Raw genomic sequence first — 14,468 nt, forward strand, 5'->3', positions numbered from 1 at the left:
TGATTGTTGAACATATTGTGAAGGACTCACGGTCGCAGCATCAGCAGATGGATTTGCAAAAGATGGATAGGTGAGAACGAGAAATAATATGGGTTATTTCTTTGTATTTCTTTTCTTACCATCCACCACAGCCCCAGGCTGTGAATGAAACAAATCTCCAAAAAAGCCTTTGTAATAGAAATTACTTTATTGGATGCATCAGTAACAGAGTTTAAATCAACACGAAATCATTAGCAAATTTTTTATTCTTTGTTTGGGACAGTAATTATAGATTATAAATGAGATTATATAAAAGCCATTTGGCCCATCATACTGGTCCAATATGTAGATTCACTCCCAATGTAGTACCAATCACTAGATTTCCACTATTTGCCAAATAATTTCATTAAGTAATAAAATGATTTAAAATTTCTTCCATCTAAGACACACACAAGGCCAGGCATGGAGCAGTGAACTGTAGTGCATAGGAATAGGTATTTTAGCCACAATGTCCATGCCGAACATGATGCCAACATAAACTAATCTCTTCTGCCTGTACGTGATCCATATCCCACCATATCCATAAGCTCATCTAAAAAGCCTCTTAAACACCATATCCTCCACCATTAGGCACCCACCACTCTCTGTGTATAAAAAGGTGCATGTTTCCTTTTCAACTTTGCCCCACAACTTAAAGCTACAGTTAAGAGATACAGCATGGAAACAGGCCCTTTAGCCCACCGAGTCTGCGCAGACCAACTATCCCCGTTCACTAGCACTATCCCACGTACGAGGGACAATTTACGTTCTTTTACCAAAGCCAATCAACCTACCAACATATACGTCTTTGGAGTGTGGGAGGAAACCGGATCACCCGGAGAAGGCACATGTGGTCACAGGGAGAATGTACAAATTCCGTTCAGACAGCACCCATGGTCAGAATCGAACCTGGGACTCTGGCGCTGTAGGGCAGCAACTCTACCGCTGCGCCACTGTGCCAATCTGTTCACAAAAATAAATTTCACTGTATCTCGGTGCAGGTGACGTTAAAGTACCATTGATTAACAACCCACTTCCCGTTCACTTTCATCCTTTCAGAAGTGCACCCCTTTACCAAGTCTCCCCTTAATCCTCTCTGCTTCAGAAAGAATGCCTCTGTTTCACCACTGCCTCACAAGATTCCTAATCGGAAATAGGAATAATCAACTTGACACCAAAAATCAGCTGTTCAATTTGTTGGATATATCAGTAAAATACCAGGAATTACATTTCAGATTAAAATGTTTAGTGATTTACTGCAATTGGCATTTTGACATCCCTCTCCAATGCCCCAATACCGATTCCTTGCGCAAATCTTTGTTAAAGCAAGATGCACCAATTGGAGTCTTATTTCAGCAAGAAAGTAACGTTATGGAAAATTCCATAATCAGACAGCGTGCTTGTATCCTGCAGCATGTTGCCATTCCATTCCAGGCAGATATTGGACACTGATTTTCCAGTGTGTTCCGCAACTTCTTGTTTAATATGTTTAATGGGGTAGAAAGGGTTGACATTCAAAGGAAAGGTGAAGCAATCCAATGAAATTACACGCTCTTCACAGGCTGTAAAAACACAAACATAAACAAGGATTGTTACCCTCTGCTCTGCTATAATCTTGCTGTACAGGTAGCAGCGCTGTGGTGCAGCAGGGAGAGCTGCTGCCTCACAGCGCCAGAGACCCGGGTTCCATCCTGACCACGAGTGCTCCATGTGTGGAGTTTGCACGTTCTCCCTGTGACTGTGTTGTCTTCCACCAGGTGCTCCGGTTCCCTCCCGTGTCCCAAAGATGTGCGGGTTTGTATGTTAATTGGCTTCTGTAAATTGTCACTAGTGTGTAAGGAGGGGATGTGAAAGTGGGTTAGAAGATAGAACTGAAGTGGACGATGGTCGGCGTGGACTCGGATGGGCTGAATGGCCTTTTTCCATTCTGTATCTCTAAAAGCTGAAACTCAAAATACTACTCAGTCTACTTTAGTGTACAAAATCATGAGAGGAATCTAACGTCATAGTGTCTCGCAAGGACCTTTCTCACCCCAGTCATTCCCTCTTCTCCCCAATCCCATCGGGCAGACGATAGAAAAAAATTGAAAGCATGTACCACCAGACTCAGAACCAGCTTCTTCCCCTCTGTTATCAGATTTCTGAACATTCATGGAGTCAATCAAACAAGTACGATAGGCAGAGCAAAGAGAAAAATATCAAACTGCAAAATTCTGTGGCATTACACTTCCAAAGTTCAATGTCTACAATAAGACCCTTTGGCCTAACTTGCCCACACCAGCCAACACCCCCTATCTACACTAGTCCCACCTCCCTGCATTTGGCCCACATCCCTCTAAACCTGCCCTATCCATGTACCTGTCTAAATGTTTCTTAAACATAGGTAAATGCTTCCTAAACATTCTTCCCATAAGCTAGGGCGCAGTCCTAATCTTCCAACCCACCTCATTGCAGGCATTGAACTTTGTCTCTGGAAGTGCACTGCTACAGAATTCTGCACTTTTGTATTTTTCTCTGTGCTCTCTCTGCCTGTTATATTTGTGTACGGTTTGATTGTAATCATGGATGGTGTTATCTGATTTAATTTGGAAAGCATGCAAACAAAAGCTTTTCACCATGACCTCAGTACATGTGGCAACAATAATCCAATTCCCATGCATGTTTCCTGTGATATTTTACCTGAACATCCCAGGGGATGACATTTTTCACACAGTTCTGCTGTAAACAGACCTCGGCCGCTTCTGCCACCAGATCCCATCTTGCTGCTGCAGCAGTGTTACCTGTTGGATCTGCGGGGTCGAGGATCATTGGCCTAAAGGTTCAAACACATAAGAGTCAGCAGCCAAAAAACAATTTTACTAGCTCGATCTGCACACCACAAAATCCATTGGGAATTACCTCTTGGGGAAACCTTTAAGGCTGCTTACCCTTTCATCGATTCCTTGTTGCCTCCTAACCTTCTGTACCCTAGACTAAATACTGAGGACATCAGTGGGCAGCGGTAGAGTCCTGGGCTCGATCGTGACCACGGGTGCTGTCTGTACAGAATTTGTACGTTCTCCCCATGACCTGCGTGGGATTTCTCCGGTTTCCACCCACACGCCAAAGGCGTACAGGTTTGTAGGCTAAGTGGCTTCAGTAAATTCTCCCGACCCGGAACATCACCTATCCTTTTTCTCCAGAGATGCTGCCTGACCTGCTGAGTTACTCCAGCAATTTGTGTCTATCGTTGGTATAAATCAGCATCTGCAGTTCCTTCCCATTGCACATAATCTTTCACTGTGCTGTGTTGATTCTAGAATTCCAGAAAGGCCAAGTATGGTTTCAACATAACTTACTTGGGTTCTCTAAGTTTTTCTTTCAGAAATCTGCCAATGCAGTCAGAGTCAAAGTTGTAGTTTCTGGTCCAAAATATCCAAAGCTGTTTGTACTGGACAATCAGTTCCAGAACGGTGCGAAATCCTTCCGCGGTGCTGAACTTTTCTCCCTTCCCAGCGCTCTCCCATGCATAGATGATCAGCAGCTCGAGAGCATACTTCGGTGGTAAATCCTCCCCGACTCTCAGTTGGGGTTTATACGGGCGACGGACATGCTGTCGGATAAAATAAATCAACATTTGAGCCTTCAGGCATTGACTGTGTCTTTCTTGTTTGAATAACTTCAGGGCCCAGATAGATAGCTCAGTCGGTAGAGCATCAGACTTATAATCTGAGGGTCCAGGGTTCGAGTCCCTGTTCGGGCGATTACTTTAGGGGCGGTAATGTGGTGTAGCAGTAGAGTTGCTGCTTTACAGTGCCAGAGACCCGGCTTCAACTATGGATGCTGTCTGCACGGAGTTTGCACATTCTCCCTGTGACAGTGTGGGTTTTCTCCGGGTGCTCCAGTTTCCTCCCACATGCAGGTTTGTAGATTAACCGGCATCTGTAAATTGTTCCTAGTGTGTAGGGTAGAACTAGTGTACGGGTAATCACTGGTCGGTGCAGACTCGGTGGGCCGAAGGGCCTGTTTCCAAGTTGAATCTCTAAACTAAACCAGTTAAAAATTAAGGAACGTAACGCCATACATTAAAGAACATAATCGCCAAATTATAGAACCATTCACTGTTTCCTCAGGTGGAAAATTCAACTTTAACATAGTTAACAAAAATATTAACGAAGGGATGAGAATATTTTACGCAATTAACTATTACGGTTTTGGGTGCATTGTTTAGTTTAGTTTACAGCATGGATACTGGTTAGTTCCAGGACCGGAGACAAATTTAAACCAAAGGTAGAAGGGGTTGCAAGGAAAAACCTTCTATACAAAGATTTGTTACGTTCTGGAAACACTGCTTGTAGAGGTGGCTGAAACAGAATGAATCAGTTTCTTCAAAAGGAAGACACAAGGAACTGTAAATGCTAATTTATATATTTTTTTAAACATAGCGCTGGAGTAACTCAGCTGGTCAGGCAGCATCTCTGGAGGACTCTGGATAGACGACGTTTCGTATTAGGGCCCTTTTTCAGTCTGGTTAGAGTAAGAGGAGAAAGCTGGAAAAGAGGAGCGGGCAGGACAAAGTCTGGCAAGTGATAGGTGGATATGGGTGTGGGGGGGGGGGGAGGGGTTGATTGACAGATGGATGGACAAAGGCTAGAAATGAAAAGGAGACAAAAGGGTGTAGGATAAGGAGAGAAGAGGAGTGAAACGAGAAGCCGGAGAAAGGGATAGTTGGAAGGGGATCGGGGGAATGGAACAGGGTGTCGGGATAGTGGAACAATCAGGTGAGTGCATGGTGGGGCTGGATGGGGACTTGAGAGAGAATCATTTACAGGGGTATAGGGAACAGCAGGCGTATGGACCAACAAGATTAATTTACTGGTATCTGACATGGACTTGATTGACCAAATGTACTAGAACAATGTGATTTGATGTGCACTTGTTCTTCCAAAAGCAATTCAACTTAAATAACTGCATGCACCTCATCATAGAACAATTTCAGCAGCAGTCTCCAAATATACCTCAGTATACCAATACTTCACAAGTCGGATGAGGCCTTTCAGTTTAGTGGGTCGGATTATTATAAAGTCTCTCTGAAGTTCGGTGAAGCATGTTGAGAATTCTCCCCCACGTTCTCCAGTTTTAATGAGAGCTTCATAGACCTGATGATTCGGGCGAGTCCCTGTCAGTTGACCTACAGGACAAAAACGTGACATTTTATTGCTTAGATACTGACAATTTCTGTAATATTAAACTTAATAAGATGTTTGTCATTGACAGAACGATATATAAACATGAGGAAACCTTGGAGGCATTCATCAATGGTATTTCATAGAAACATAGAAAATAGGTGCAGGAGTAGGACATTCTGCCCTTCAAGCCAACACTGCCATTCAATATGATCATGGCTGTACCCCGTTCCTGCTTTCTCCCCATATCCCTATGATTCCGTTAGCCCTAAGAGTTACATCTAACTCTCTCTTGAAAACATCCAGTGAATTGGCCTCCACTGCCTTCTGTGGGAGAGAATTCCACAGATTCATAACTCTCTGGGTCAAAAGGTTTTTCCTCATCACTCACTTTTTTCGGCAAAATCTTAAGCAATCACGATAACTAATTAAAGTTTTTTTCCAACATATTTGACAGCTTCAAAGATGGCAAAAAAAATTACATCACAGGGAGATCCAGAGTCAGACAACCTCAGCAAGATAATGTTCCAGCTCTTAGTTTAGTTTGGAGCTACAGCGCGGAAACAGACCCTTCGGGTTCAGGTGAAATAGTGAAATCAGTCCGCAGAAATCGATCAGCGATTCCTGCACATTAATATAATCCTACACACAAATTTACATTTATACCAAGCCAATTAACCTACAAACCTGTACATCTTTGGAGTGTGGGAAGAAAACCCACGCGGTCACAGGGAGAACGGAGAAACTCCGTACAGACGGCACCCATGGTCAGAATTGAACCCGGATCTCTGGTGCTGTAAGGCAGCAACTCTACCGCTGGGCAATCCATTCCGGACCCACTCTAGAGGCTTAAACACGAAAATCTAGGCTGACATTTCAATCCATTATTGAAAATGTCGTACGAATCTGAGGTCCTCCAATTCCTACTTTACCTCGCACTAAACATTATTCCCTTTATTCTGTATCTGTATACTGTGGATAGCTTGATTGTAATCATATTTAGGTCTTTCTGCTGACAGGATAACATGGAACAAAACAACTTTTCACTGTACCTCAGTACATGTGACAATAATAAACTAAACTAATCTAAACTACCGACCAGCGACAAAAAAGCAAAGGACAAGAGTCATTGCTCCTATTTTAAGAAAAGCCATGGTTTGATCCTCTGTTACCTAACCATTATTTTTCCTTCCATCCACCACAAAAAAGAATTGATCATTTGACATATTGCTGTTGTGGAAGCTTGCTATGCGAGAATTGACTGCTATGCGTATAGAATCATAGAGTCATATGGTATGGAAACAGGCCCTATGGTCAGCCCAACTCAACGCCATTGACCGGGATTCCGCTAGTCCTAAGCTAAGCTAGTCCTATTTGCCTGCTTTTTAGCCCATATTCCTCTGAACCTTTCCGATGCGTGCATTATAATGATATCTACACTTTAATGAAACTCTTTGGGACAATCTGAACTCAAAAAAGACATTGCAATAAGTGAAAATTGTCCTTTTATGTAATCAAAAGGATAACTTATTTTCCATTAAACCGGTTATTTTCAATGTGTTCAAAGCCTCCTACCTAAGGCATCATATGCAGGGAGAACATCGACCTCAACAAAATCAGACGATTCTGTGGATTTAAACTGGAGGTTCAGGGAACGAGGAGAAGAAGAAGAGGGAATTATTCTGGGCGGTGTCATTTTGATCTGATGTCCAATGTTTTTCTCGTATTTCAAAAACAGATCACGAATGTTGCTCAAAATATCAGCCCGGTTTTTCTTTTGGTCTTCAAAACACTTGAAGTAGTTGAGAAAGATAACCATATCTGCATCAGAGCCATTTTTTACAGCTGTTCCTTTTCCAAGGGAGCCACCCTAAAAGAAGAGGCAAAACAACAATACAATCTTTTAAATAAATGATTTTTAGTTTTTGTTTAGTTTAGAGATGCAGCACGTAAACAGGCCCTTTGGCCCACTGAGTCCTCGCTAACCGGTGATCCCCTTCCAACGCACCAGGGACAATTTATAATCTTTTACCAAAGTCAATTAACCTACAAACCTGTACGTCTTTGGAGTGTGCGAGGAAACCGGAGCACCCAGAGAAAACCCACGCGATCAAGGGGAGAACGTACACACTCCGTGCAGACAGCAACCGTAGTCAGGATCGAACCTGGGTCTCTGGCGCTGTAAGGCAGCAACTCTACCACTTATTCACAAAAAAGTTGTCGAAATCTAGAGTCTACTCTTGTGGTAGAGTGTATGGTAAGGTCCTTTGGTAGAATGACAAATAATTGATTGCATATATCAAGGGTTATTGGTTCAAATACTGATAAACCATCATTTAAATGAGCCTGGTGGCCTATTTCTGTTGGATTAGAAATGTGGGTGGCACAGTCATGCACCAGCAAGAGCCACTGCCTCACAACGCCAGGGACCTGGGTTTGATCCTGACCTCGGGTGCTGTCTGTGTGGAGTTTGCACAATCTCCATGTGACTGTGTGGGTTTCCTCTGGGTGCTCCGGTTTCCACCCAAATCCCAAAGACGTGCAGGTTTGTAGGTTATTTGGCAAGTGTAAAATTGCCCCTAATTTGTTTCAGTTTCAGTTTAGTTTATTGTCGCGTGTACCGAGGTACAGTGAAAAGCTTTTGTTGTGTGCTAACCAGTCATCAGAAAGACAATAAGTGATTACAATCAAACCATTTACATTGTACAGATACATAAGGGTAGCAATTGGAGGAAAAGTGGAATAACATAGAACTAGTGTGAATGGGTGAACAATGGGCAGTGTAGACTCGGAGGGCAGAAGGGCCATTTTCCACGCTGTATTTCTAAATTAAATACAGGGTTATTAACTTATCTTGTGCTTGAGATGGCTCGGCCTACTACAGTTGCCTTGATCTCACAAAAGGCTCAATACCACTCATGAATCCAGGCAGTGGGTTAGTTGTCAAGCATAGAATACCATGACCATGGTTGATTGCTGTGATCATAACTCTTCATATGTTCATAAGTCATAGGAGCAGAATTAAGCCCTTTGGCCCATCGAGACTACTCTGCTGTTCAATCATGGTTGATCTATCTTTCTCTCTCAACCCAATTCTCCTGCCTTCTTCCTGTAACCCGTGACACCCTAACCCTGAACCTGTCAATCTCCGCTTTAAAAAATCCCAAAGACTTCGCCTCCACAACTATCTGTGACAATAAATTCCACAGATTTACCACCCTCTTTAGCCAAAGAAAATCCTCCTCACCTCTTGGGCATGAGAAATCAGGAGTATGAAATTTTAGTTTAAAGATACAGCCCTTCTGCCCACTGAGTCCATGCCAACCATCGATCACCCGTTCACATCAGTTCCACTCCCTACACATCCGGGGCAATTCACAGAGGCCAATTAACCTACAAACCCACAGGTCATTGGATTGTGGGAGGAAATTGGGGCACGTGGGAAACCCATGCAGTCACAGTGTGAAGGTGCAAACTCCACACACAGACATCACCTGAGGTCAGGATCAAACCCGGGTCCCTGTGGCCACAGGGCAGCACCAGTGATCCTGAGACCTTCTTTGTGTTCCACTCCGTACCATAATCTACTGTATCTGCTGTTCCAGGTGTGGACTCCTATATATTGGCGAGACCAAGCGATCGTTTCGCTGAACACCCCACTCAGTCTGCCTAAACCCCGCCTGATCTCCTGGTCGATAAACACTTTAACTTCCCCTCCCATTCCCACACTGACCTTTCTGTCCTGGGCCTCCCCCATTGTCGGTGAGGCCCAGCGCAAATTGGAGGAACAGCACCTCATATTTCGCTTGGGCAGCTTACACCCCAGCGGTATGAGTATTGTCTTCTCTAACTTCAAGTAACCATTGTTTTCCGTCTCTCTCCATCCCTCCCCTTCCCAGTTCTCTGACCAGTCCGACCGTCCCCCTGATTACATTTGATCTCTGTTTGCTTTGTTGTCACCATCTCCTAACTGACAAAGCTATTCTACATTTTCCTTAAGCTGCATCTCTTTTGATGTCTCATTTTCACCCTTACACTTACCACTTTACCCTTCCTTATTTATATCTCCCTCTCCCCTGAATCTCAGTCTGAAGAAGGGTCTCAACCCAAAACGTCACGCATTCCTTCTCTCCGGAGATGCAGCTTGTCCCTGAGTTACTCCAGCACTCTGTGTCTATTTTCTGTACCACTGCCTATTTCCGTTCAGTATACAATTCTGTCATCTCACCTTCACAGCTTTACTGATTTTATAGGGACATTGGCCCTTTAAGAACGTACAAATCTTGTCAATGGTCTCAGCCACTTGTTTCAAAAATCTTTCATCAGGTTGGAGATGTAAGTAAATAAATGTGTCCAGTTCACTGGGTGGCGTATGAAACAAATCCATAACTCTTTTCTGTAATAAAAGAAAAGATAGAATTCAGCAAAGTTAACTTCGATAGGAGCTCTGAAGAGAATCACAAAATCCTTCAGGTATGGAAATAGATCACTCAGTATACAGAGTCAATGCCAAGTCTGAATACAGCAGGTCACAAAGTGCTGGAAGAACTCAACAGGTCAGGCAGCATCTGCGGAGAGAAAGGATTGCCGATGTTTCCAGTCACAGCGTGATACAGTGTGGAAACAGGCCCCTCATCCCAACTTGTCCACACCAACCTACACTAATCCCACCTGCCAGCGTTTGGCGCACATCCCTCTAAACCTGTCCTATCCCAGTACCTGTCTAAATGTTTCTTAAATGTTGTGATAGCCCCTGCCTCAACTACCTCCTCCGGCAGTTTGTTCCATACACCCACCACCACTGTCACCACTGTCACCACTGTCACACTGTGTGACAAAGTTACCCCTTAGATTGCTATTAAGTCTTTCATCTGGTGGGAGTGGGCGCTGGACAAGGGACTGTAGGAAGTACCAGAGGCCATAGCCGTAGGGGAAAAGATTTATGAGGAATCTGAGGGGTAACTTTTTCACACAGAGGGTGGTATGTGCATGGAACAAGCTGCCAGAAGAAGTAGTTTAGGCTGAGACTATCCCAACGATTAAGAAAGTTAGACAAGTACATGGATAGGACAGGTTTGGAGGGATATGGATCAAACGGGGGCAGGTGGGACTAGTGCAGATGGGACATGTTGGCCGGTGTGCGCAAGTTGGGCCGAAGGGCCTGTTTCCACGCTGTATCACTCTCTGATAGGGTTGCCAACTGTCCCGTATTAGCCGGGACATTCCGTATTTTGGGCTAAATTGGGTTGTCCCGTATTTGAGGGCGGTTCAGGGTTGGACCGCCAGGCGCTTATGGGTTTTCATTCTCCGGGTTAATTCTCCCCCCCCCCCCCCCCCTCCCTCCCTCTCTCTCCTCTCCCTTGGGAGTGTTTTTAATTTCCACGTTTTCATTATTAAATCTCTTAGGCGTCTCTCAAGCGCTCACCCACCCAGCCCTGCTCGGTCGGAGGCGGAGCGCTCACAAATTCCCTGGGCACCGACGCTCAGGGAATCTCCCGAGTGCCAGCCCTCCCCCCGCAAGAGCGAACACCTGGCGAACTGTCACAGCAGGTAGCGGCTCTGACATTTCATCAACCGCCTCATTAGATCTGTTGCCGTTCGATGTCCATCTCGCCTCCTGCAAGATTCCTCACAAGTCCCTCCCTCGCCGCTTCCTCCCACTGAAAGGCTATAACACGGTTCTCTTATCTCCCTGTAAAACCCCGCCGGACGCCAGCCCCTTCTTCGGTCCTGATAGAAACATAGAAAATAGGTGCAGGAGGAGGCCATTCGGCCCTTCGAGCCATCACCGCCATTCGTTGTGATCATGGCTGATCGTCCACAATCAATAACCCGTACCTGCCTTCTCCCCATATCCCTTGATTCCACTAGCAACCTAGAGCTCTATCTAACTCTCTCTTAAATCCATCCAGTGATTTGGCTCTCTCTCTCTCTCTCTCTCTCTCTCTCTCTCTCTCTCTCTCTCTCTCTCTCTCCCTCCCCCTCCCTCCCTCCCTCCCCCTCCCTCCCTCCCTCCCCCTCCCTCCCCCTCCCCCCCCCTCCCCTCCCCCTCCCTCCCCCTCTCCCTCCCCCTCCCCCTCCCTCCCTCCCTCCCCCTCCCTCCCTCCCCCGGGGTCGGCAGCGACTCTCCGCCACTCTGCCGATGCTCTCTCCGGCTTCTCTCGCCTCGTCAAGTCCTTCTCTCGGTCTGAGAACGGACGCAGCGAATTGGCGAGAGACCCGGAGAGGCGGCACCTCCGCGCAAATTCAGGCAACGCCAATGAACTAAATATATATATTTTTTTTAACGCAAGGAACTGCAGATGCTGGTTTACCAAAGAAAAAAAAGACACAAAGTGGTGGAGTAATTAAGCAGGTCAGGCAGCATCTGTGGAGAACACGGATACATGGTAACATATTAGATAGATTAATTTAACATGGATACATGGTAACATGTTCCCTCTTTCAGTGAAACAATCTCAAACCGCAACAGCTCATTAAACACAGTGTAATGACATAAATAATATTCCTCTTCATTTGTCATTTCATGCCGTTCATTGTGTGTTTATCTGTAAAATTATGCATCAGATTTGTGAAAAATAATCCCACACACTAAAGACAACTCACCTCCACTGTGCGCAGGGTTGGATTCCTGGTGCAAATGAGGGGGGGAGAGAGGGGAGGGGGGGAGGACAGGGTGCTGCACCAATGCAGAAGAGGTTTGGGTCCAACGGGTCCACTTGGTCTAGTTATTTATTATAAATTATGAACCCGCGGTCAATCTATAAATTAACTAAGTTTCGGACGAGTGGAGGACAAATGTGTTTTCTCAGATAAAGTCAACAGTCTCCCTGCTTGTGAGATAAAGTCAACAGTGTAGCGACCATAGGGTTTGGTCCTGAAAGTCGAGCCCTCTGATTGGCCAGCAAGGTCACGTGGTGGTTTTGGAGCCCAAAACCAGTCAGTGGGAAGAGAACTTCGATGTGAACAGTTTGAGTTAATGGTTGTCTGTAATCTCGGTTGTTATCCTTCGTAATTGAATATCCCCCATTGGTGACCCCGACGTGATCTAGCCAATCATCTACCATGGAGGGACAAGATGCCCCTTCTTCTGTTCTAACACCCGGCGTACCGCAGCTAAACGCGGTCAGCGTTCAGCTTCCTCCGTTTTGGGCGCATCAGCCACACCTTTGGTTTGCCCATGCTGAAGCTCAGTTCCACCTGAGAAACATCTCGGTGGACGAGACGAAGTATTATTACCTGGTCAGCGCTCTACCGCCTGAGACGTCCGCGCGGGTGATGCAGTTCATCACTTTCCCTCCGGTAGAGGGCGAGTACGAGGCTCTGAAGGTACTCATGCTTCGAACCTTTGGATTCAGTAGGCATGATCGAGCTGAGAGGCTTATGCACCTACCGGATCTCGGAGATCGGCTGCCGTCCGCCCTCATGGCCGAAATGTTGGCGCTGGCAGGTGAGCATAAGGATTGCCTCATGTTCGAGCAGGCATTCGGATAGCAACTTCCAGAAGATGTTAGGCTTATGCTCACGGATTGTTCTTTTAAGGACCCCGTGGCATACGCGGAGAAAGCCGATGCGCTCATGGCATCGAAATCGAAAAAACACAGTTCAATCAACAGGGTCTCGGCACCATCGGGCAGCCCGCCGCGACACCAAGATGGCGCCGCGACTCCCGCCATTTCTCTGAAACCCCGCCAAAAAGATCCGCACAAGCGCGGCTGGTGTTATTATCATCTGAGATGGGGTGGAGAAGCCCGCAACTGCCGCTCACCTTGCACTTTCTCGGGAAATGCCTCGGCTGATCGTACATAGAGGCAGTTGTGATTGGCCAGAACCGACGCCACTACGTCAGAGATCGATTCATGGACACAGAGTTCTTGGTCGACACGGGAGCCATAGTCAGCATTGTACCGCCGACCGACCTTGAAGCCCGATCGGGTAAGAGAGGGCCTACCCCCATCCGCACGTATGGTACGCGGGCAATGTCTCTGTCTTTCGGCACCCGCACGTACGAATGGTCGTTTATCGTCGCGGAAGTCAGCCAGGCGATCCTGGGCGCAGATTTCCTCTGGGCATTTTCGCTAGTAGCCGATGTCCGAGGTAAAGGCCTTCGATCCTCCGCTAGCAGTGATGAGCCCGCTGCTCCACCGCCTGCCACCCCGCCCAGCCCGACTGTCCAGGCCGTAGTCGCGGCCTCCGACCCGTATGCTGCGGTCCTGGCTGAGTTTCCGGAGCTGCTCGTTCAGCGTTTCGATGCCCCTTCTGCAAAGCACGGCGTTGTCCATGACATTTCAACCGAGGGCCCCCCCGTTTTCGCTCGGGCCCGGAGGTTGCCGCCGGACAAACTGATGGTAGCGCGTGAAGAATTTCAGAAGATGGAACAAATGGGCATTGCCCGTCGTTCCGACAGCCCGTGGGCCTCTCCGTTGCATATGGTCTCCAAAGTCTCTGGGGGGTGGAGACCATGTGGAGATTACTGGCGTCTTAACGGCAACTTAAAGTTTCACCGGCAACTTAAGGCGGCCCTCAGTGCGCGGTTGGACGGCCCTGACTGGGTAGACCAGCTCCCCTGGGTCCTTTTGGGCATCCGTACTGCTCCTAAGCAGGATCTCGGAACTTCGTCCGCGGAACTGGTATATGGCTCGCCACTCAGAGTGCCCGGGGATTTCCTTCCGGAGTCCTCTGGTCAGCAGCCCTCGGTTCCGTCGGTTTTAGCATCACTACGGGCGCGGGTGGGTTCCCTGGCTCCGGTTCCTACTTCGCGTCACGGGTGTTCCATGGTGCATGAACCGCCTGCCTTGAAGGACTGTGAGTTTGTGTTTCTGCGTAGGGATGCCCATCGTTCCCTGTTGCAGAGGGACTATGAAGGACCGTTCCGCGTGTTGCGTAAAGGGACGGTCACCTTCACCTTGGATGTTGGGGGTAGGAGTGAGCTCGTCTCTGTGTCCAGGCTCAAACCTGCACACTTGGATCAGGACCGCCCTGTCCTGGTCGGTCAACCGCCTCGACGGGGCCGTCCTCCTGCAATTTCCCCCGATCCGGGACCTCCTGCTCCTGTGGTTCCTGCAGCCCCTCTCATTACTCGTTCTGGTCGTGAAATCCGGCTCCCTGCTAGGTTCCGTACCTTGGGTTCTGGGGTGGGGGGGGTCATGTAGCGACCATAGGGTTTGGTCCTGAGAGTCGAACCCTCGGATTGGCCAGTAAGGTCACGTGGTGGTTTTGGCGCCCAAAACCAGTCAGTGGGGAGAGAACTTCGATGTGAACAGTTTGAGTTAATGGTTGTCTGTA

At 47.0% G+C, this 14,468-nt stretch overlaps 1 protein-coding gene and 1 non-coding gene across 2 annotated transcripts in view; one reads left to right on the forward strand and one right to left on the reverse strand.

Annotated features, from left to right (window-relative positions):
- Positions 1-227: 227 nt before the first annotated feature.
- The window catches only part of LOC144606059 (2'-5'-oligoadenylate synthase 3-like), a 69,603-nt gene continuing 55,362 nt past the window's right edge, over positions 228-14,468 (reverse strand). The window contains exons 20-26 of the mRNA XM_078421848.1: positions 11,790-11,907; positions 9,412-9,579; positions 6,759-7,053; positions 5,016-5,188; positions 3,357-3,610; positions 2,698-2,830; positions 228-1,580 (exon numbers count right to left, since the gene is read on the reverse strand). Of these exons, the coding sequence (XP_078277974.1) occupies positions 1,563-1,580; positions 2,698-2,830; positions 3,357-3,610; positions 5,016-5,188; positions 6,759-7,053; positions 9,412-9,579; positions 11,790-11,907 (1,159 nt within the window). The 3' untranslated portion in view covers positions 228-1,562. The remainder of the gene's footprint in view (positions 1,581-2,697; positions 2,831-3,356; positions 3,611-5,015; positions 5,189-6,758; positions 7,054-9,411; positions 9,580-11,789; positions 11,908-14,468) is intronic.
- trnai-uau (transfer RNA isoleucine (anticodon UAU)) lies at positions 3,684-3,760 on the forward strand. Its single transcript has one exon. It is a non-coding gene; the product is annotated as a tRNA-Ile (tRNA).

The sequence above is a fragment of the Rhinoraja longicauda genome, chromosome 25 (genome assembly GCF_053455715.1).
Source record: "Rhinoraja longicauda isolate Sanriku21f chromosome 25, sRhiLon1.1, whole genome shotgun sequence".
Taxonomy (NCBI): Eukaryota; Metazoa; Chordata; class Chondrichthyes; order Rajiformes; family Arhynchobatidae; genus Rhinoraja; species Rhinoraja longicauda.